This window comes from Panicum hallii, chromosome 7 (assembly GCF_002211085.1).
Source record: "Panicum hallii strain FIL2 chromosome 7, PHallii_v3.1, whole genome shotgun sequence".
Taxonomy (NCBI): Eukaryota; Viridiplantae; Streptophyta; class Magnoliopsida; order Poales; family Poaceae; genus Panicum; species Panicum hallii.
Window position 1 is genome coordinate 37,537,389 of NC_038048.1, and position 23,221 is coordinate 37,560,609.

The window sequence follows — 23,221 nt, forward strand, 5'->3', positions numbered from 1 at the left end:
AGGAAACACCAAATGCACAAATCTGATCATACTCCAGACCCCAGAGCATGCAAGGTGAAATCAAAGCCATGGAAGAATGCACAAATTTCAGGACAGGACTCAGTTGTGGATAGCTTACATATATTATAGTAGTATTGTGCAAAGCAATGCTAAATTAAGGAGCAATGACTTCATTAAAGATTTGACAGTAATTCAAACGGAAACCAAAGGTTCGCCAGTCAGATACAAAATTCGAGAGCGCACTCAGGTAGACCAGGCAAAGTGACTATGGAGCTTCACACCTAGCACCAACTAATCTAGAAAACCATCTCATGAGGCTTGTCACCATCCCTGAGAGAGAACCGTGCACCAAGGTAGGTTTTCAGATCCGGCACAGCCTCAATAGCTTTGATCAGCGCAGCATCCAGAGCCTTCTGGTCATCCTTCTTGAACTGCGGCAGGTCCTCAGTGGCCTGAAAGATACAGACAGATCCCTTGTAAGTAATGCAATGCAGGGTTGCATAAAAAAAGGAAATCAAGCTTGAAATTGTTTATAGACGACCTTCTCTGTCTCGAAAAGTTCACCCTCGGTCTTCTTTGCCTTCGTTTTCTTTTCCCTGGCAAAGTAGCTGTCATCAAACTTATCCACGTTAACACCAGAGACATCAACCTTTGTGGAGGTTGCAATGACGTAGGTCTGGTTCACACGGCGGATTGGGACTCCGTTGATCTTGAAAGGTCCTGAAAGAGATGGAATACTAGTATTAATACACAAGAAATATACAACACTATGATAAGAGCATGCAACATAGCTTGGCAAACAAAGAACTAATAGTAGCTCACAACCCACTCGGATTTGATGATACCATGGCAGCTGGTACTAGCATGCAAGCATATACTCTACTCCATCATGTACAAGTACAACTGATACTAATAAAGCAGCTGATACACATCATATAGAGATGCAAAATGTGCATGAGCAAATGATACACATCAAGTGCTCCTGAATCTTACAAACAGAAATCATGTTTTAACACCATGCGTTATCATTCAAGTTTATTCATGTCAAACAGGTTTTGAGTTTGCAAATGCACAAACCATAATTGCCAGTGTCAAAGTCAGCACAAGGTCTGATACAGCATAGTATTTCTTTTGAAGTAAACCAATTGTACATATTCTTGATAAAAGAGCAAAACATTAAATGCACTAGGACCATCCATTCAGTATTTGTTTTGAAAATATGGCACACAATCAAAATATCGAGAAAACTAAAAGAAAAAAGATGTTGCAATACATCTAGAGACTCACAACCTGTAATTTCTCACTTAAAAAGATCATGTAACAGGGCTGAAGCAGAAATTGAGATAAATTCTACACTGGCACACCATTTCCCATGGTCAAATACAACAATGCAACTAATTTGCTATAGGCTCAACTGAGACCTTCCATTTCCAAATAACATAAGTCCATAGAACCAACCAATATTACTGCAATAACTTCAAATTTCACACCCAAAGACGAATGTAAGTATGGAACTGAAATATGACAACACCCTCAATTTCAGCAAGTACATGTGGTTTCCTCAATCATACAAGTGCAGTTGACAGCAGTCAGCAAACAGCAAGGCAATAGTAAGATAAAGCATGTTAACCAACGCTCAAACCAGAACATTCCACAACAGAATAAGACCAGTAAATGCTTACACGAAACTTTCAATATAGCCATTCCCTACAAATAATGCATTTGTAACATTCCCATTAATTCTCCACATATTCAGCAAACACTAGACTTGAGCTTAGGATACCAAATATCACGAAGCAATCAAACAGAATTCGAACTAAACTGTGTCAGATTGCAAAGCAGGCTCACCAGTAACAAGGAGCATGCCAGATTTTAGCTGCTTGAGGAAAACAACCCTCTTCCCCATGAACCTCCCAGCGAGCAGGATCAGCACGGTGCCCGGAGTGATGGACGACCTGCACGCATAAGAAACCGTCAGGACTCGCAGCTCACAGCAAGAAATTCGAAACGAAGAAATCATGGTACTGCGGGGAACCTGAGCTTGGTGGGTTTCGGCTTGCGGGTGCTGGGTTTGCGCGGTTTCACGTCATCAGCGGGATAGAACTTGGGCTCGGCGGCAGCGGCGGGCTTCTCGGCCTTGGGGAAGGTGCCACCGTGCTTGGCTTTGATCGCCCACAGCCCGCGGCGGTGGTAGGAGTGGGACCGCGAGGCCTTCTTGATGCCCAGCGACAGCTTAGACGACGGCGCCATTGGATCGGCTCGCGGGGCGGCGGCGGGCGGCGGCGGCAGGTAGTGGAGGCGGAGGTGGAAGAGAAGCGGGAGTGGGGGTTAGGGCTCCGCTTTTATATCTCGCGGCGGCGTGGGAATTGTGAGGTGGTAAACCCTAGTCTTCGAGTGGAGTAAGATGGGCCGGAAATTTGGGCCTATCGGCCCATTTTTTCTGTTTGGTTGTGGGCTTGCGGCTCACCGCTCACACTCAGAGCCTGGTGCTCCTTTTCTTTTCTGATAAATCTACTTTCTTTTTTTTGAAAATTTTAAAAAATCTACTTCATTTTTATCATTTCAAGAAACTTCATTTATATTTATTTATCGACCAAGAATTTGGTATAATATGATCTGCAAGACACATCACGAAGTCTCTATATTTAATCCATTTTTAACTTGTCATGAATCTTTTGCTACATGCTCTTGCCGGTGCCATGGTAAACTGTACAGTCAGCACTCAGCAAGCATCCATGGATCTCGTGCCGGTTGCTTCAAAAAAGCAAGATCAACTTCCAACAGTTTGTGTAACACATTCTGCCAAAGTTTCATCAGAAGTGACAGAACAAGTGCTATTCAAATCCTGCCCAAGCCATAAGCAAAATCAGCCCTGCCAAATTTCAAGCAATGCCAGTGATCAATCATGGAACAGAAGCAAGTATGCTAGTTCAAGCTATCATGTTAATTTTTTTTACTTGATTCTTGAGCACACAAGCCAACATCCAATCATCCATAGCCGCCCATTGCTGCTGGCTACTGGAATTCTGTCAGCTTTAAAAACATCATAGATAAATCTCTGTTTATAGAGAAAGCATATAAATGACCATCTGACACCCTCATTGACTGGATTCAATTTGATAGCGTCAAATGCAACCTTTACACTTCTGAGTACATGAGACTTATATTTAATAGAATTCCGAAAAATAGTCGAACAAGATTGTAATAACATATTAATCTGTTTCTGGGGCAAAGAACAACTGTTGATGCTGCAATTGCAAAAATGCTAGGAAATCAGGTTAGATCAATCCAAAGAAAACGAAAAATGAACTCCTTTTAGCTTGGAGCCAAGCTGCACAGACAGAGGCCCTACACATGCATCCCAGACAAGCGGGCATGCACTCTTTCCCTGCCCACAGAACTGAACAAAGTTGCTTTCTTCCTGGAATGGGAAAGTCACGGAAGTTCTTGATTCCTATCCCAATCTCTGAACTCGGAACAATCAGGTTTGAACGCCAAATATGTTTCAAACAAGCTATTAATTTATAGATCAAAACAACCAGAGATCCAAACAGAATGTCAGAGAATGAACTAGCAACAAAACAAACTGACAAGATTATAAGGGAAAGAATAACTCATACATGGTGTACACACTTATTATGAATTCTATTCCCTTTCCCTAATTTGGTATGCAGAAACAAAGTTTTGATGAAAGGTAATCTCTGGTGCTGTGTCCCCTACTACAACAATGGAATTGGAACCAAAAAGGTCATCACAGATTCAATCCAACAACAAAGAAAGAGCACAATCATCGTGGAATCCCGCTCACGCCTGATGACTGATCAAGATCACAACTCCCAATCCTCCTCCGCCGCCGCCATGGCGCGCGCGCGCACGATCACGGCGACTGCCTCCTTGGCCCCCGGCCGTGGTGGTGGATGGGGTCCGGTCCCGTCGGCACCTCCCTCTCGGACTCCGCGCCGAACCCCGTCGTGCTCACGTCCTCCGCCGCTACCTGCGCGCCGGAGAGAGCCCCCGGCCGAGAAAGAAACCATCAGAAAAGAGCCGCCTTCTCTTGACCCTAGGCCGCAGCGCGGCGCGTTGTTTACCTTGGCCACGTCCGCCTTCTCCCGCATGCCCTGCGCGTTGTCCATGGGCGCCGCCGTCTCGAGCCGTCGCAATGCCGCTGCTGCACCGCCGGCGAGGGAGCGGGGGGAAAGCGTCAGGGACTCAGGGTTTCGGGGCGGCGGAAGAACCAAGAAACGGGGTTTGCGACGCGATGCGCGGGCGTCACGTACCTGCCCGGTAAGACGACGAGGAGGCGGCGGGCGGCAAGCAGGCCAGGAGGACGGCGACGGCGATCACGGCGACGACGGCCGCGCGAGCCATCCGGCCAGACCAGGCCCCGCGGACGTAGCGGGCCGCCAGCACGCGAAAGGAAAGCGAAGAGGAGGAGGAAAAAAAATGGAGGCTTCCCTGCTCCAAAAACCCTCTGCCCTGTGTGTCCTGCGCCGCAGAGTTGGTTTCGCCCGTCTGGTGGGGGGCTCTGCTCCACGAAAACCCGGAGGCGCATCGCGTCGCCCGCGGCGGCAGGTCCTTTGCTCCCCATCCGTGCCACGGTCACGTGACGGGGGGACACCTGGCGAGCATCTGGCTCTCCGATCACGCACGGCCGGGCTCCCCCGCCGCGCCGTCGCGGCCGGCGCCGTGTGTGGGCCCGGTCTCCGAGGCGGACGTGGCCTGGCGGGCCCCGAGTGCAGAGAGAGAGAGAGAGAGAGAGAGCGGCACGGTGCATGCGTATTCGCCCGGGGATTTCTCGCCTTGGCGGCGAGCGGGCGGGCGGCCGTTCCCTCGCCTCGCTGAGATGCTGACGTCACCGACAGCTGGTGAAGGCTGTGAGCTGTTGGGCAGGCGGTCAGAGTCGTTGGACGATTTTACAGCGTTGCCACTGCTTGGATTCTTTTCCGCCTTTTACGTTGGCATGGTAGAGTAGTAGACAGTAGAGAGACTAGAGAGACGCAAGGATTTTGAACTTCGAAATATCTTCAGCATTTTCACCCTCGCCCAAAAGTGAAAAGCAATGAACAACCTGGTCGGAGATACTTTCAGACTTGGGCATCCAACCACACCTTCGTCAGGTGGCAATTGGCAACTTTCTTTCTGATCACCAGCAGACAGAATGCGGTCAAATTCTTTTTTGGAATAATAAAAATATGTTGCCAAAACAGCATCTTAAGAAAAGGTGTCGCCTAATACTAAGTAGAAAGCGATCTTGCATTGTCAATCTCTTTTTTTTTTCGTAACATCAGAAATACAGTGCACTTTCTTCTTTCTAGTTTTTGAACAACTGGATGTGCAGAGCGCAGTAGTAGAGCATTTCAGTGTGTCGCTGGCAGTAGTGTGGCACCAGCTGGGCTACGAGTTTGAACAGTGAAGAACAAAGGCCAAGCTGGGCTGCATGTCTCATGAACACAGGAGTACAGGACAAGATCCTGAAGAAAAGAAGGAGCTTTCCCAGAAAAGGATCCGGGGGAAAAAAGTACAAGTCATACCTTTGCTTATGTGGTACTACTGGAGAGGAAAATAGTCTACCAACTCCAACAGCCTGCCAAAACATGGCTCAGGGACACTGCTGATCCTGAAAATGTATTAGAGATCCATAACAACTTAGCAAGCAACTGTATCTTGATTCATTCGTTTGTTTAGTTAATCAAAAGTAAGCAACTCATTCTTGACTGAATTGTGTTTATTCCCCCTTTATTCACAAGGGAACATAATACTCGAAATTCTGCAACATCCACCAGTTACACATCTAGTTAATAGTGTTCCTCCACGCCATTTATAAATATTGTAGTAGCAATATAGAATTTATTTCAGACGAAAGTTGTACGTACATCGGTCTTGATTTTATTATTTCCTTGAAAGAAAGCATATTGCTCATCTCCATCTGCACAGATCAACGCATACAGTTGCAACTGAATGCGGACCCTTTTATTGCAGCACACTCTCTCAGCGTAAATAACACAAATCAATCGGCCTGGCACCGTCCATTATATTTGTCCCCGCGCATCGATCACGTTCATGTTCATTTCTTGAGGAACTCCTTGAACCAGTGGGCAGATTTCTTGGGGTACCGCTTGTACCCGTCGTTAAAGTCGACGAAGTATATCCCGAACCGGACCGTGTAGCCGTTCGCCCACTCGAAGTTGTCCAGCAGTGACCACGCGAAGTACCCTTTCACGTTTGCCCCCTTCCTTATAGCACTCAGCATGGCGAGGAGGTGCGCGCGGTGGTAGTATATCCTAGTGTCATCCTTGAGAGCCTCCTTCAGTGTCAGGCTCTTGTTGTTGACTTCATCGACGCCTAGAATGCAGAAAATGGAAATGTGTATGTTCATCAGGTAGTTTCAGTCCTGTTCTTTGGGTTAGGAGTAGATCGGGCTTTGTTACTTTTCTGAAGTAGACATGAGAGAAAAACTTATTCAAAGTTGCACTGCAATTTATGACTTGGTTGCAGAGTCTTTAAACCGTAGCAAGGTGTGTATAGGATGGTGCCGGGATCTGTACCATTTTCAGTGATGTAGATGGTCGGGTTGCCGTAGTATTTTTTGATATACAGCAGCAGATCACGGAACCCTTGAGGGTAGATGTAGAGCCAAGATGAACCGCCCTGCATGTTATTCACGGAAATGAGTCGCTGCGCATAAGGTGGTGAGGCGAAATTATTTACCACTAGTATTTTATCAGAATCTTGAGTTACTATACCTGAGGGCCTATGGGGACGCCGTTCCGTACACCTATTTATAATTAATTAGAGGGTGTTAACATGGTAAGTGAAGAACAGAAGGAGATTGAATCGCTGCACACATCAACACCTATTTTCTCAGAATCACGATGACTCACCGGTAAGGTTGGCTCGAGAGTCAGTGCTATAGGTCTTGTTAAGACCATTTGATGGAGGGAGGTGGGCAGCATAGTTTGTAGTGTAGTAGTTGAGTCCAATGAAGTCGAACGAACCCTTGATCAACTTGGATTGTTCTTTGGTGATCTTGGGCAGGCGATTTCCGACCAATCCACTCATGCTTGCCGGGTAGTCACCTTTGATAAGAGGGTCCATGAACCTGGATGAACATTGATGGTATAAGATTTACACTAGGGATATATATCTTCTGGACTTTGACTGAGATTGCATGAGCCACAGAATTGAACCTACCATCCAAACATGAAGTCTATGGCGCGTCTCGCCGCAGCGGCGTTGGTTTTGGAGCGGGAGACGGGAAGAAACCAGTGCGAGATTAGAGTTATGCCAATCGTTCCCTCTTGCATGCGCTGCATTAATTCGAGGAGCATTTCTAAGTTTTTTTTTCTCGAATACGCAGGAGAGCTGCGTATCAAGCATTTCTAACGTTACGCTGTCCATTTAGGGCTAAATCACTAACTCTAGGATTTATTAGTTCAGTTCATCAAAATTTTCACTTTGCAGCTGCACTCTAGAACCGAAACTTCAACTAAGCGCCAAGTGACAAATATGGGACTCCCAACCCAAATTTGCTGCATAAATAGAATGTCATCGGTGCATCACCTGGTATTTCTCTCTGTACAACCGAACTGTTTCTGCATGTGCAAGTAGCTGGTGATGGGCCACGATGTAAGGTTCCCTTCCTGAGTCCCCAACACTGCATCTGCCCAGGTCCCATGGCGAGCACCGGCCTGGGGCAGCAAAGCCGACCGCGTAGCCCGATGAGCAGAAGGTCCAGGGCTCGTTGAAGGTGATCCAGCGCTTCACTCGGTCACCAAACTCCTTGAAGCAGACGTCAGCATAGTCCTTGAAGTCGTTTCTGATACATTTACAGCTACTCATCAGTAATTCTCAGTATGTATGGTAAGCGAAACAATAACTGCAGTGGTGACACTGAACCTAGAGGAAATTAATTTTGTTCTTATGATGATGTGCTATTTTTGTTGTTATTAGTTTGTTGCTTTCAAATGCAAAGCTTGCAGGTTGATTCGTGATACAGGATGGCGTTGACTTTGTTATCAGTTATTAAAGTAGTACACAACAAATTCGCCAGAAAAATGGGCAATGATTTCTTCAAGCTATTAACTACTGGCATTCGAGGGTTTTTAATTGCTGTCACACCATGCGAAGATGTTGACATCATCTTTTTTGGTAAATGGTACGGGTCTTGGTACAATTATATCTATATAATAACTTTGTTAAAATAAACAGCTTCAGTGCAGTTAAACAGTCTTCTTATTTATTTACTGAGTTGCTTTCATGGTTAGCTAAAGTTTTGACTTACACAATATTGGGGCTAAGAAATCCTTCATATTTATCTTCTAATGCCTGAGGTGAGTCCCAGTGAAAAAGGGTCCCATAGGGTTGCATTCCTGCATATGCACAGGGATTATATCTCAAATAATTCATAAGGTGAAGTAAAGAATGGAGCTGATCAAGGAGTATCATCAAGACACGCATACCTTTGGACAGGAGCTCATTAATGAGATTATTGTAGTAATTGACACCTTCTCTGTTGATTCCACCGCTCAGACTGCCATCTGTTATATGTGCCATAGGACATGTTCATAAGAATACATGCTATCAACTTGGAACTTCTAGTTTATATTATGAGAACAATAAACTCCCTCTATTTTTAAATATGCGATGTTTAAATAAATTAAATGAACTAATTAGCTTGGTGTAAACTTTATATATGTAAAAACTGAGGAAGTACATAATTAGGGAAAATATTAAATGATAAAAAGGTCATGTACTTGGAAGAATTCTGCTCCACGAAATGGAGAACCTGTACGCATCCATCCCCATGTCCTTCATGAGGCGCACATCTTCCTGCGCATTTGCACATGTTTAATTTTGGTACTGTAAAAATATGCATGCATGCTCATGAAGATGAGGATGGCACCTTGTAAAGATGGTAGGAGTCCACTGCTACATCCCCGTTGCTTCTGTCAGCGATTTTTTCTGCAAACAACCGAATGAAATACCGTGTCAGGAAACTAAATTGCTAGCTCATTGCTTAAGCACGGTTGATATATGAGCTTCTCATATATAGAGAAACAGATAGGCAGAAAAGCACGCGTGCCTGGGTGCTGGTGCGTGAAGGTGTCCCAGATGCTTGGTCCTCTGCCCCCCTCCGTGGCACCACCTTCATACTGCATGATGGGAATGGGAATTCAGTCTAGTAAACTCTGAAGATCAGGCCAAGACAGAAACGAAGTTGCAACTTCTTTTGTAAAAGATGTAGAATAATTAATTAATTTGTTCTTGTTCCTCGCACGGGCATATTATCCACTAGCTAGCCTCTTTCTATTCTGTAGGCTAGCGCTTTCTGAAGTTTATCTCCTGTACCTGTAGGGTTTTTTTTGGCATGCATGCTCTCTTAACTGCGGAAAGGGGAAAGCCGGAAAGCTCTTACGCGCGCGAGTAGGAGTGAACTTCTTCTACCTGATAGGCCGACGAGGCCGTCCCGAAGACGAAGCCATCAGGGAAGCTTTTCCGGCTGATCGGCGGCGTGCTGGCTGCGTCGTAGGCGGCGCCGGAAGCAGCAGCTAGAAGAAGAAACGGGAGCAGGAGGAGGCCGGGCATGGCGGCGGCACTCGCAGCCATTTGGCATGTGTCATCCACGTACAGTCTCGCTGAGAGACAGCTGCCTTAGTGCAAATGCATGTGACCGGTTTGCTCTATCTCGCCGGCACCTCCATTATATATATAATGAAATAGTTCATGGGTCTCCAATCAAGCTAGTCTGATGGCGACCAATTAGAATGGCTTCTGCCACGGCTAATCAGAGATTATCAAGTTCGACACGCCACTTTGGTGACAGACAAGGGTTCAGAGTAGCTGCGAATATATATGCGATTTGCTCATTATTTCTAATTAAGCCCACGTGTGTGCACGTGCATATGGATATTCACACGTCCGCATCGCCAAACTATGCTAAAATAAGTTATTAAACGGAAACCCTGATCGGGACAATAATCACGCTCTTGGAAAGTCAATTGGGTGACGATAGGCAAGCAAGCTTTTTCTTTTACGAATTGCTGATTATACTAAAACGAACAAACAATGTCTAAATTAGACACCACAATAACCAACAACGATACCACCACCGGCTAGCACGACCGCACAACTTCTCTCAACTCGACTAAATAACAACCGGTTGGATTGGGACGTCAACACGGTTGCGCAACTCAACTTAGACTCCACTCAAAACCACCACGCCGTGCCACCACCATAACTCAACCCCGCTACCCAGGTCGGATCGACCCAGGCCTCAACTCACTCTGCCCGGTCGGATTGGGTTGTTGACTAGAGCCTCTGCACACCCTGCCCGGTCGGATTAGGTCTTCGACACGAGCCGCGCTAACACAAGCAATGTTTTTTTTAATTTTTTTCAAAGGAGGAAGAAAGGAAGAGAAGAGGTAGCACACCCTGTCGATGACCGTCACTGCTATTCGGATTAGCCTGGCATCACCTTCAAGAAGGTTACGTCGCCGAAGGCGCCGACACCAGCCCAAGATGGGTTAGGTTTTCACCCGCAACATCCAGCATGGAGAGGTGGAAAGGTGCAAAAGGACACCTCTAAGGAGGTAGCGGCGTCTGCGAACATCGCCGTCCAAGCTTTCGCTAGCACCTCGGCCAATCCCCAAGGCAACGGCAGCAGACTTGACTGCGGCAAGAGTGGTGCAGTTGACCAAAACGGGCGTTCCCATCATCACCTGGCGCCACTGGGCACAACACAGGTGTCCCCGCCGAGCACACCGCCACCAGGGGCCGCGCGCAGGCTACGGGACCGCCGAAGCGGGGCCTCGCACGCTGTGGCGCCGCCACCAACATGCCCCTGTCACGCGCAGCCACGAGAGGCACCGCAGGCGCGCCCCACCGGTCGCCCAGGCCGCGGACGCTGCTACAACCGCGCCCCACCGTAGACGCTGGGGCCGCTGCAGCCGCGCCCCTTCGGCCGCCCAGACCGCGGACGCCGCCGTCTAGGGCTGCTGCAACCGCACCCCGCCGTGAGCCGGCCGCAGCCGCCGCTACCGCCGCGCTCAGGCCTCAGACGGCGCCGTCGCCGCGCCCAGGCCGTGCCCCGCCGCGCAAAGGCTCTAGGAGAGCAGATCTAGCGGGTCGCCGGGAAAAGCCGCCGCCGCCATGGATGGGCCAGCCACCAAGAGAGAGCGAAGGGGAGGAAAGGAGAGAAAGGAGAGGAGGTGGAGCCCCGCCGCCGCCTTCCTTGCGGCCGCTTGGGCTTCCGGCGGCAGCTCGGACGGCGGCGAGATGGGGGAGCAGAGCTGGGGCCCGCGGCGCTCGGGGGAGCGGGTTCCGCCCGAGGTGCGACGCGGAGGAGAGGTTCTAAAAGTAAAAGTGAACCACCGACTAGGTCACCCGAATGTCTTCCACTCGATAGGCAACCAAGTTGTGCAGGCCACTAATTGCGTGATTGCATCTTTGCCAATATATATATATATATATATATATATATATATATAGGATCAGAGCTGAGATCATTATCTAAGAAAAAAGATCGGAGTTGGGACATTTTATAATTGGTGTAGCAAAAACGAGTCTCGCGTGCTATAACAGAACTGGCAAGAGTCTTCAGAAATTGGGGCCTAGGTTCGAGGAAGAAGAGAAGCAAGGTGGAGCAGCCGATAGACGAAGCGTGTGTTAGACTATTCCTTATTAGTTCCAGTGAAGGAACGGGCCTCTCTCTTTCTCCCTATGGAAAAAGGAGAGAATATATACGTGGAGTTCTTCTCACGGCCTCCCCTTAAGGGTATAGAGCAATTGATGCGAGACTTTACATAATCGTGAGGCCACTTGGGCCAAGAACTGAAAAACTAGAGAATATCATATCATGATTTGGCTGTTGGGGACGCCGAAGCTCTTCAACCCTGGAGGCCCCTCGCCTTTAGAAGCCGAGGCCTCAATCAGAACAAGTAGTCTAGCAACCATGAACGCCGAGTTCGGTCATTGGTGATGTCGGTGGTCATCCTGTTAAGTATCCCAGACCATAGTTCTAGAGATTGATATATATATATATATATATATATATATATATATATATATATATATATATATATCATTGATCACCATGATGACTCCATTAATTGGTATATCAGTAAACAGTAGAATGTTTTCAACTCCATCTCAAACACCTTCACCACCGGCTTTTGCCAGTCTTGAGATATAATCATGCACAATAAGATCATTCTCAGTATAAGTTTTATGGGGGTTTCATACCATATAAGCAAAACGATGACATGTCATGGAATTTATGAGGATAGCTAGAGAGGAGTTGGATTCCATAGAAATAAAACTTGATATACAACGGTTATCAAGACTTTTAATCTGGAATGGAACTCCCACCGAGAGAAATTCATTTCATCTTCATGCCTTTTGTGGATCCCGTATGGTAATACAATTCATATGGCACATATTTGATCTCAACATCATGCAACAATTAAATGCTAAGTGAAACTATGTATTGTATATTGAGTAGTCGTTTCATCAATCAACCTAAATCTCTAAAGATGATGTGGCACTATAGAAAATCGTATGATGAAACACTTCATTAATGAAACACTCCATTGAGAACGACGTAACACCTAAACATGCATGCGCAGCGCCCAAAGCTCCTACACTAATTCATCAACGCATGGAGTGTTTCATATTTGATCTCAACATCATGCGACAATTAAATGCTAAGTGAAACTATGTATTATATATTGAGTAGTCGTTTCATCAATCAACCTAAATCTCTGAAGATGATGTGACACTACAGAAAATCGTATAATGAAACACTCCATTGAGAACGACGTAACACCTAAACATGCATGCGCAGCGCCCAAAGCTCCTACACTAATTCGTCAACGCACCTTGTTAAACATTCTTATTCATCAAACAAATGCGTAAACCATGGTACATTTCAACATTGTTCTTCAAAATGAAAAAAACGGCCGTCTTGTTATCCAGCAAATCACATGATTTAATTTGCTGACGCTGAACTTAACTTGACTTTGACTCGATGGACTCAACTCCGCACCTACTTCCAGAAAGGCCTCTCGTCATATGAGATGCTGCTTGACACGGCATAAAACACATGCGGCATATATATGAGATGCTAAATTTATTTCTCATAACGGGTCGCTTATTTCTGCAGGAATTTCCTGAACCAGCGGGCGGAATTCTTAGGGTATCGCTTCAATCCATCGTTGTAGTCCACGAAGTTTATCCCAAATCGGACCGTGAAGGCATCCCTCCACTCAAAGTTATCGAGCAATGACCACGCGAAGTACCCTTTCACGTTTGCTCCATCCCTATCAGGAAGTCAGATGCGACGGTTAAGTCGCAGGCATCTTCATCATGTTCATTCAGTGATACTGGAGTGTGTTAAATGGATAATAAGTTGCTCTGACCTTATAGCACTTAGCAGCGCAAGGAGGTGCTTGTGGTAGTACTCTATCCTGATGTCATCCTTCAGGGCTTCCTGTAGTGGCAGGCTATTGTTGGTCGCCTCATCGACGCCTAAAGACAGGGTGAGGTGTATCTTGAGGCAAATTTTATTTCCAGTTCTTAGCTAGGTTCTAAGTTGTATTACAGTGCATGGTGAGTTGAATGCAAAAGGAGGAGATGGCACTAATTAAACGAAAGTTTTGAAATCAGAGAACTTATTTGACTCTGGATGATACCGTTTTCAGTGATATAGACGGTAGGATTCCCATAGGTTTCCTTCACATAGAGCAGTAGCTCACGGAAGCCTTGAGGGTAGATGTAGAGCGAAGGTGAAGCAGCCTACAAATCAAATGCATACATGCATGTCATTTCCAGAAAGAATCATTCATCACACATAAAAAGGGATGGAAGCCAAGTGGTACGGGTTGTTTGGAGATATGATTGCAAGTTACCTGACGACCAATAAGGAGACCATTCCGAACACCTGATGCAACGGACAAGGTCAGTATATATCAGCAGAAAGCGAACAATAATGAATGAATAATGCAGTTCCGAACAACGAAGTCTCAACCTTGCTCAAGATAATCTAATGCAGCAGAGGTTGCAGTTGGTATAACGTACTGCATGCCTGTCCGAAATGCTAGAACGCTATTAATTAGTTGAACAGGAGTTCTGTATGTACGTGTTTGGTTCTAGAGTCCTTCTGCCACATCCATACCCATGTTCATAGTTGTACATAGAGAAGATGCTCTTAATTGAATTCAACTATTCAAAGGCTCTTCATTAGTATTAGTTTAAGAAGAAGAAGAACAGAAAGATTGTCGACTTTGTTGACTCACTCACTCACCAGTAATATTAGCCTGGGAATCCGTGTTATAGCTCTTGTTCAGGGATGGAGGAACGTCCTTAGTGTAGTATCCTGTGTAGTAGTTGAGCCCGATGAAGTCGAATGCACCCTTGACCAACTCAGATTGCTCTTTTGTGAACCGTGGAAGGCGATTTCCCACCAACCTTCTCATGCTTAACGGGTAGTCTCCTCGAATGAGGGGGTCCATAGACCTTCAACAGTATTATTCCCAGTAAGATATGCATCGATCTTGTTCTGTTTTTTTTTTTGCTTTTCTTCCCCCCGATAAAATACTGCAATGGTCACAGAGAATATACCATCCAAGCATGAAGTCTACTTGACGCCTTGCTGCTGCGACATCGGATTTGGAACGGGACAAGGGAGTAAACCAATGTGAGACTAAAGTTATTCCGATCTTACCCTTCTGTACACCCTGCATTCAATATGTCCTGTAATTGTGAGCGCTGGACCCAGACCATGGTCAAAATGGAAATTCATTGTTACTGAATGCTGCTTGCATCACACTTGCGGACTGCTTATTGTTTCAGAGCATAGCAGAAGCTCATATTTGGATATTTCAAATTGATGCATTATTCATTCAAGAATTATATCTGTGGTGAGAGTTCACTCCTGACCTGGTATTTTTCTTTATACAACCGAACTGCTTCTGCATGGGCAAGCAGCTGATAATGACATGCAGTGTAGGGTTCCCTTCCTGAGTCGCCAACACTGCACTTGCCCTCCTCCCAAGACGAGCACCGGGCTGGCGGAAATGTGCCGGATGCATAGCCCACGGAGCAGAAGGTCCATGGCTCATTGAACGTGATCCAATGCTTCACTCGGTCCCCGAACTCTCTGAAGCAGACTTCAGCATAGTCCTTATAATCATTGCTGCAGTTAATAGTTACAGTTTTGTTTGATTAGTGGATGACTTTTATGGGCACACATACAAACAGCAAAGCATACAGGATCAAAGTGCTACTTCGAATTTGTGATGACAGTGTTAATGGAAAAAGAGTTTGTCCTAAGTTCCTATATATGAGCACTAACAGTTGTTCTTCGGTTTGTTGTTATACGATTGGAAGCATGTAGGTCCATGCATGCATCCGAGCTTGCTGAGGGTGCGTTTGGTTGGACCGTGGCTTTTGGAAAAGCTGCTGTGAGCTGTGGCCTGTGGAAAAGCTGCTGTGAAAAAGCTGCCGTGGAAAAAGTAGAAGACCGTTTGGTTAGAGCAGCTGTGAGCTGTGGGAAACTGTGTGTTGTGGGTGAAAAACCTGTAATACCCCTGAAGGTTTGTGTGGGACTGTATATAAACCAAAATACTCCAAAATCAGTGGCAGGTGGGTAATTTTTTACCCTAAAAACCACTGAAAGCAGGGGGAGGTGCTTTTGGATTTGTACTAGGGTGAAAGCTACTTTGGGCAAAAGCACCTGGGCCGTTTAAGCCCTTTGGTTGGCTTTTGCCTTTTGCAAAAGCAAAAGCAGGTGCAAAAGTCCAACCAAACGCACCTGAATACTATATATCCGTGGTTACCATACCTTTCGTCAGTTCTATTAAGAAAACTTGGCAAAAAAGAGAAGAGGAACATCTACAAACTATTGGCAACTGAAGTGGAGGATATCTTAATTATTCGTACAATTTCCATGGTGTTATAATGATTGAAGTAAAATTTGTGGTCATATTATGTTATAAAAAGATAAGGCAGCGGAAGTACAATGAAAGAATTTTATTTTACTCAACTAGTGCTTGTTAATGCTTTATTAAGCAGCAATTAGTGTTTCTCAATCTTCTTGTCACTTTGAACTGTGACTTAACGTGGCACTGAAATTAAGAAATTGTTGTCTGCAAAAGGACTAAATAATCACGACTTACATGATATTTGGACTAAGGAATCCTCCATATTTGTCTTCTAATGCCTGCGGCGAGTCCCAGTGAAAAAGGGTCACAAACGGTTGCACCCCTGCAGATTTGTGTACATACAGCATGTTTTTTAATAGCTTCATGAGGCTAGAAATCCATCTGGTGGGATGATAAGGAATTTTGTTAATGGTCCTTGTGTATACCTTTCAACAGAAGCTCATCAATCAAATTGTTGTAGTATCTGACACCTTCCCTGTTGACTCCACCGCTTAGACTTCCATCTGTCATGAGATTCAGACGTTTATGTTTGATGGTATCGAATTGGACATTGGAAGATATGCAAGACGATGCAGGAGCACATCTGAACAAATAGGTCAAACTGACTTGGAAGAATTCTTGTCCATGAGATGGAGAACCTGTATGCATCCATTCCCATATCCTTCATGAGACGCACATCTTCCTGCAGTTTTTTTGTTCAGCCTCCTTTGGGTGAGTGATGTAACAAAATTTTTTACAAGGTTCTGACAGAAAATTCTCAAACAATCGATCGACTCCAAAAGACAGGACATCTGCTTTCTTTTTCAGAAAACATCAAACTAAATTTGTACCTTGTAGAGATGGTAGGAGTTCACAGCCACATCCCCATTGCTTCTGTTAGCGATTCTATCTGCCACACCAGAAATTTGTTGAAATTTCAAAGATCGATCATTTAGTTTGTATATTCTTTGTTGCCAATTAAATTCAAGAGATCTGCTCCTTTTGACTATTGTTTCATACGTTCTGTTCGAATACTAACTTATGGAAAAGAACAACAGAAATGAACAGGTAGTGACCACTTGATTAATCCATGACTGAATATTGGACTAAAATCAACGTTGACGTTCTTTTTCATCATGAAAGCAGGGATAGATCCAACTTTGAGGCACAATTTGTTAGCCAAGGATGCAACGGCATTAGGTTTCGGTCTTTATGTTTGGTTTATAAACCTCCTAGTATCCCTGTTTTCCAAAAAAAAAAAAAAAGAAACATGCCTGAGTGCTGGTGAGTGAAGGTGTCCCAGATGCTTGGCCCTCTGCCCCCTTCCGCCGCACCACCTTCATACTGCGTGTGGACACCAAACCAACTCGTTAGGCCATGCCAAGCCAGAAACAACTCAAACACAGATCCACGATCGAGAAAAGATTTAAGTTGCTTAGTTTGTCGATGACCAGTGGAAAATGTGTAAATGTCCCATGCTGATGAGTTAGAAAGAGAAACTAATTAATGCAAGCGCATATGCACATGAAGCCATGATGTACGGATGCCGAAGAAGCTCTTGCCTGGTAGGCCGATGAGGCCGTCCCGAAGACGAACCCCTCAGGGAAGTTTCTCCGGTTCACCGGCGGCTGGCCGGCACCATCATAGTAGGCACCGGAGGCGACTGCCAGTGCCAGGAGGAGAAACGGAGGTAGAAGACGACCAAGAAGCATTGCTGCCGCAGCTACTGCCTTCGATGGATGTGACGACAAGAGAGTGCGTGGATCGAGCCTGCAGAAAGGCTTGCTTTGGCACCCTGTTATATGTAGGCTAGTTAGCTAAGCACGTCCAAAACATAACGCTATTTTTTGTGTTTCTCCTGACCACCATGACAGGCAGGGTGCAGGGGACATGTGCAACTCTTCTGGCAAAATGTGTCGGCTAGCTCGTGCACGGCCAAATCGCGACAAGATTCTGATCCATGAGCGATAACCACCCTGATTGGGACATGTGCATATCTTGAGTAGGCAGCTGTTAAATACTGCCATTAATGGGGAAAATATGGCTGCTAAAGAGCTGAAGCGCACCTCGATGATGATGATAAGATCAGTTAGGTTTCTTATGCGTACTTTACGATCATCTATACATCAATTTATATCATTAAAAACTGGATATATTCGTCGCACCTAATCGAAATCGTTTGACATTATTGTGTGATCTTATCAGCTCATTTTTTAAGCAATCCTGTTGCAGTTACTGTTTCAGTTTCATCATGTTGTGGTAGAATTCAATTACTAATTACTTCATATGTTTTACATCCTATTTATAGGTTTTCGCCCTTCGATAATGGCATATCCACGAATATTTGATATATGTTACGATGAAACCTTAGCGTCAGCAATGTCAGTTCTTGCAGCAGCCCAATCAGTTGCAACTTCATGAACCTTGGCATCACAACCGTACGAGGCGGATCTTCTTCATCACCCACCAGATGGGCTTTTATGTATTAAATATGTAGCCGCAAGAGCAACGCACGGAGAGGCCTCTGAGCGAAAGGAAGGGTGGTATGGGCTTCGCCGGACGCTGATCGGCGATTCGGCGGCGTGGAACACTGGAGAACGTCGGCCGGATCACGACGCGCGATCGTGTTTTCCTACATGTAGGGCCAGGGAATCATGCGAGGCATGTAGTGACTAGCAGTTAAAGCTAGCATCATAGAAACGTCCCCCGCCTCATCTTCTTCCTCCCACCTCCTCCGCCCCCTTGTCCACAGCTCCGGCCGGTGGCTGCCGCCGTCGCGCCGCCCGCCCACCCACCCATCGCCGCGCCGCTGGCCTTTGACCTTGGCCTTCGACCCTGGCCTTCTTCTTGCTTCGCCGTGGGCCATTGCTCAACAGGGATCCAGCCCCACCGGGCCAGTGGCGCTCTCGTACCACCCCACCTCCGCCGCTGGTCGAACTGTCACCATCGCCGGTCGAACCGTCACCACCGCTGGACCATTGCTGCCCCCGACCTCCCCATATATATATATATAGCTGCCGGCCATGGAAGTTGCCCCCACCCGGAAACCTGAAATCCTAAAACCGCCGCTTCGACCACCACCCGGGCGGCGGTGATTTCATCGCCGGCCACTCCCCCCACTTCCCACCCCTGGCTGCGGGCCGCTCCCCTCGATACTCTAACTCCGGCAGCCTTGGCGGCGTGGCGAGCGGCGGCGGCCCGCTACGTGGGCCTTTTGCGACTCGTCAACTGCCAGTAACACGCGTAACTTCTAATATTTTCAGGATGGACCATGGATAGTGAAAGTGAAAGAACACTTGCTGTCCGACATCAACTCTAGCTCACCAACATGCACACGTTGATCTTGGCACCGTGACAAGCGCACCTTTTTCCCATTATTTGCTATAAATAAACACTCACTTCTTCAGAAACTCCGTGAACCAGTGTGAGGAACTCTTGGGGTGCCGCTTCAGCCCGTCGTTGTAGTCCACGAAGTTTATCGCGAAGCGGACCGTGTAGCCGCTCGCCCACTCGAAGTTGTCCAGAAGCGACCACGCGAAGTACCCCTTCACGTTCGCCCCGTCGCTGCAGTGGATCGCACGTCAGATGCGGTAGCTAGCTGTACCATCATATCTACTAGCTGACATTACACTAGAAGACCGTGTTGCATGAGTGAAGCTGTGTGTTGCAGTGTGTCCCATGGATTAGCTAGTAGAGCTCGACCACTGACCTTACGGCGCTCTGCAGCGCAAGGAGGTGCTTGCGGTGGAACTCTATCCTGGCGTCATCCTTCAGAGCTTCCTGGAGAGAAAGGCTCTGGTTGTTATCTTCGTCGATGCCTAAAATATGGATCGTAGCAATTTTATAGATGAACTGTTTCATATTCAGCTCTTTCAGGAAAGGAGAAATTTTTCGTTCCTTGAAATAGCGACAAGAGGTAAGCAAGTAGAAGTTACCATTTTCAGTGATATAGACGGTAGGATTGCCATAGTTTTCCTTAACATAAAGCAGCAACTCACGGAAGCCTTGAGGGTATACGAAGAGCCAAGATGAAGCAGCCTACACATGTACCATCCGTGGAAATGGATCGTTATTCGTTAAAGGGAGATGGAGTTACTTATTTTGATGTGACCTGTCGTTACCTGAGGACCTATTGGGACACCATTTCGAATACCTAATAATAAACAAGACGAGATCTAGTTAGTACGTATCAGCAGAAAGTGGACTAGAAATACATGTAGTTCAGATCATAAATCCTAACAGGGAACAATATAATGTCAAGTACTAATGTCTTAATGTAATAGAGACTACAGTTGATGCAATTGCAAGATTGTCAGAAACGCTAAAGTTTTGTTAAATACCTCCTATATGCATTTCACAAATAGAGGCAATACTCTTCAGTCTTCACTAATATAAAACTGATAAACGAACAAAAGTAGGTTCACCATTGACTTTGGGACTTACCAGTAAGATTGGCACGGGCGTCAGTGTCATAGGTTACATTGAGGCCATTTGATGGAGGATAGTTGTCAGCATAGTTTGTAGTGTAGTGGTTTAGGCCAATAAAGTCGAATGCACCCTTGACCAGCTCGGATTGTTCCTTTGTGAACTGTGGCAACCGATTCCCAACTATTGTTCTCATGCTTAGCGGGTAATCTCCTCTAGTAAGGGGGTCCATGAACCTACAATGGAATTCCTAGTGAGATGTTTTCTTCCAGGACTTGTTCAACGTACGGTGGAATTCTGTGAGGATCACAAAGAATTTACCATCCAAGCATGAAGTCAATGGCACGCCTCGCTGCATCATCGTTCGATTTCGAACGGGAAAAGGGAACAAACCAGTTCGAAACTAATGTTATTCCAATATTTCCCTTTTGCGCGGCCTGCGTTGTACATTCAGTATGCGATGCGTGTTAGTGATAAACTGGTATCAACATTGGAGAAGCCCAAATTTGGAGAGTTCCAATTGATTTGCTGTTCATTGAAGAACTGCAAGTCTGCATGATCTGCTTGGAGATTTCATCACTGACCTGGTATTTTTCTTTATACAACCGAACTGTCTCTGCATGGGCGAGTATTTGATGATGACATACAGTGTAAGGCTCCTTTCCTGAATCCCCAGCACTGCACTTGCCCTGCTCCCATGGCGAGCACCGTCCTGGAGCGAACATGCCAGATGCATACCCAGTTGTGCAGAAGCTCCAGGGCTCATTGAACGTGATCCAGTGTTTCACTCGGTCACCAAACTCTTTAAAGCAGACCTCAGCGTAGTCCTTGTAGTCATTGCTGCAACAGTTAAAACCGCATGTTGACAATTGCAAAGCTATTGCCAAAATTCAGAATGAGGATTTTTTGTTTTGTTATTTGTACTCTTCACGATGTTGACAATTGTTGATAACATTTTTCAGTTGAAATAAATAGTGCGCTGAGGACTAAAAATAGTGATACTTACATGATGTTAGGACTAAGGAATGCCCCGTATTTATCTTCTAATGCCTGAGGTGTGTCCCAGTGAAAAAGAGTCACAAATGGTTGCACCCCTGCATATATATGTACCTCAATATGTGTATTTCGTATCTTCAGAAATATAAAATCATATGGTGGAATACTAAGATTGGAGCTAAGTGTGCATGGCCTACCTCTCAGCAGGAGCTCATCAATCAAATTGTTGTAGTACCTGACGCCTTCTCTGTTGACTCCACCACTCAGACTTCCATCTGTCATTAGATTAGACTCAGATGGCGTTTAAGTTTGTTCGATGAGTTTGCAGTTTGGAGGATACTCCTATACGCGAGACAGGGAATTGCAGCACGTCTAAACAACATGTCGCACTTACTTGGAAGAATTCTACTCCAGGAGATGGAAAAACCTGTAGGCATCCATCCCCATATTCTTCATTATGCGCACATCTTCCTGCATTTTTCGGTAAGTCACTAGTTTCAGTGATGTGCTAGTATTATCTTGGTATTTAGAACTTAAAGATCTTACAATAAGCTTGGTCATCCATTTTTTTACAGAAATCCATTAAAAAGCAGAATACATACATATATATATATTTAAAAAGTAAATTCCTACCTTGTAGAGATGGTAGGAATCTACTGCCACGTCCCCATTGCTTCTGTCAGCAATTTTATCTGCCAAATCAGAGAGTCTTAAATTCAAAGATGGGTCCTTGTCTATTCTTTCTTGCCAACTAAATTCAACAATAACACAAGTTGCCCTTTTTTTTGCCCCTGTGTCTATCCAGTGCCCATTCGCCCTTTGACTATGTCAACTAAGGTTTGCTGCCACAAGTAAGATCAACAATTCAACAGCTAACTTCATATTCCGTGTTCAGAAAAGCAATCTACTGAGAAAGTTGAGCTGAACAGGTAGCGATAGGCCGACTAACCTCCTGGCTACTAATGGCATGAATTGGAACTTTGACTTGTGAGAGTGTCATGAGTGGATTGCGGGTCAAGCTTATCACTGACCAGCAAAGGTTTGTATAGAGTGAACAAGATCTTCCTCGTAGTGATGTCACTGTGTGCCTTTGTAATATCTTTCTCTAGGAGGATGCCTTTTGATCCTCTGTCTTCGTCGAATCATGTACATATAGGTTCTTAATTAGATTAGAGTGTGTTCCAGCGAGTGGTGAGACTTGAGCCTCTGTTATCTATTTTAATCCTGACTCTGGCTTGCAGTAAGTTGGGCTGTCTCTTTTTATGTGAAAGTGTTGATAGACAGGCCTAAAACTGTCAAGAGATTCTGCTACCTCTGACAACATAAATGTGGCCATCAGACATTTAGACACCCATCTCCTTAGATTGTATACTAGAATACATCAAACTATAGAACAGTTAATAATTCTCCAAACATATGCAGCTTCTAGCTTTGCATATTTATATTTAATTTCCTACTGATGGTAGGTATATGAAGTGGCGTTCTGGAATAACAGCATGATGCATAGAAGAGAAGCACAAAATGGACCTAGAGAGATGATAGAGGTGTATGCATTCCTGGGTGCTGATGAGTAAAGGTGTCCCAGATGCTCCGCCCTCTGCCCCCGTCCATTGCACCGCCCTCGTACTGCATGTGAACACAACAAAGCCATCTCGTCAGAATCAGATCGTGCCGAAAACCAATGACCTTAATCCCAATACACTGCGCATGTCTGCTGTGAGCTTTGTTGGGTGCAGTTTGCGACAGTTTAGGTAGCTCTTTGTGCTAAGCCTTCCCTACTTGTCATCAGCCTACTAGGAGAAAGTTTAGGCGATAAACTAAACCCTGGACAGAACGAATTGAACTTTCACCTGGTAGGCTGCCGAGGCCGTCCCGAAGATGAA

The 23,221-nt window shown here is 45.7% G+C and overlaps 5 protein-coding genes across 6 annotated transcripts; all 5 read right to left on the reverse strand.

Annotated features, from left to right (window-relative positions):
* Nucleotides 1–85: 85 nt before the first annotated feature.
* On the reverse strand, nt 86–2,317 carry LOC112899716 (60S ribosomal protein L6-like). Its single transcript, XM_025968288.1, has 4 exons — nt 2,036–2,317; nt 1,849–1,955; nt 542–720; nt 86–452 (listed from the first exon to the last, which is right to left on the reverse strand). Exons 1-4 carry the CDS (start codon nt 2,248–2,250, stop codon nt 297–299), a joined length of 657 nt encoding a protein of 218 aa, XP_025824073.1. The 5' UTR covers nt 2,251–2,317; the 3' UTR covers nt 86–296.
* Nucleotides 2,318–3,563: 1,246 nt separating this feature from the next.
* On the reverse strand, nt 3,564–4,613 carry LOC112899717. 2 transcript variants are annotated; one of them, XM_025968290.1, is made up of 3 exons: nt 4,278–4,613; nt 4,089–4,165; nt 3,564–3,994 (listed from the first exon to the last, which is right to left on the reverse strand). In XM_025968290.1, exons 1-3 carry the CDS (start codon nt 4,366–4,368, stop codon nt 3,878–3,880), a joined length of 285 nt encoding a protein of 94 aa, XP_025824075.1. In that variant the 5' UTR covers nt 4,369–4,613; the 3' UTR covers nt 3,564–3,877. The 2 variants fall into 2 exon arrangements, with proteins under 2 accessions (XP_025824075.1, XP_025824074.1); XM_025968289.1 differs by having other exon boundaries at nt 4,089–4,168.
* Nucleotides 4,614–5,795: 1,182 nt separating this feature from the next.
* LOC112899712 (beta-glucosidase 12-like) lies at nt 5,796–9,667 on the reverse strand. Its single transcript, XM_025968283.1, has 12 exons — nt 9,445–9,667; nt 9,083–9,152; nt 8,903–8,961; nt 8,754–8,829; nt 8,460–8,537; nt 8,282–8,369; nt 7,561–7,816; nt 7,192–7,307; nt 6,882–7,099; nt 6,744–6,775; nt 6,546–6,648; nt 5,796–6,342 (listed from the first exon to the last, which is right to left on the reverse strand). Exons 1-12 carry the CDS (start codon nt 9,604–9,606, stop codon nt 6,065–6,067), a joined length of 1,536 nt encoding a protein of 511 aa, XP_025824068.1. The 5' UTR covers nt 9,607–9,667; the 3' UTR covers nt 5,796–6,064.
* Nucleotides 9,668–12,876: 3,209 nt separating this feature from the next.
* LOC112899713 (beta-glucosidase 12-like) lies at nt 12,877–17,683 on the reverse strand. Its single transcript, XM_025968284.1, has 13 exons — nt 17,480–17,683; nt 17,192–17,261; nt 16,769–16,827; nt 16,545–16,620; nt 16,364–16,441; nt 16,173–16,260; nt 14,935–15,190; nt 14,617–14,732; nt 14,300–14,511; nt 13,905–13,936; nt 13,689–13,791; nt 13,416–13,524; nt 12,877–13,316 (listed from the first exon to the last, which is right to left on the reverse strand). The coding sequence occupies exons 1-13, from the start codon at nt 17,627–17,629 to the stop codon at nt 13,148–13,150; spliced, it is 1,518 nt and encodes a 505-aa protein (XP_025824069.1). The 5' UTR covers nt 17,630–17,683; the 3' UTR covers nt 12,877–13,147.
* A 1,629-nt stretch (nt 17,684–19,312) lies between these two features.
* Nucleotides 19,313–21,809, reverse strand: LOC112899715 (beta-glucosidase 12-like). Its single transcript, XM_025968286.1, is given in 11 exon segments — nt 19,313–19,481; nt 19,627–19,735; nt 19,853–19,955; nt 20,039–20,070; nt 20,361–20,578; nt 20,664–20,779; nt 20,927–21,182; nt 21,349–21,436; nt 21,536–21,613; nt 21,733–21,763; nt 21,765–21,809. Coding segments are annotated over 11 exon segments (1,230 nt in total). The 5' UTR covers nt 21,795–21,809.
* Nucleotides 21,810–23,221: the final 1,412 nt, after the last annotated feature.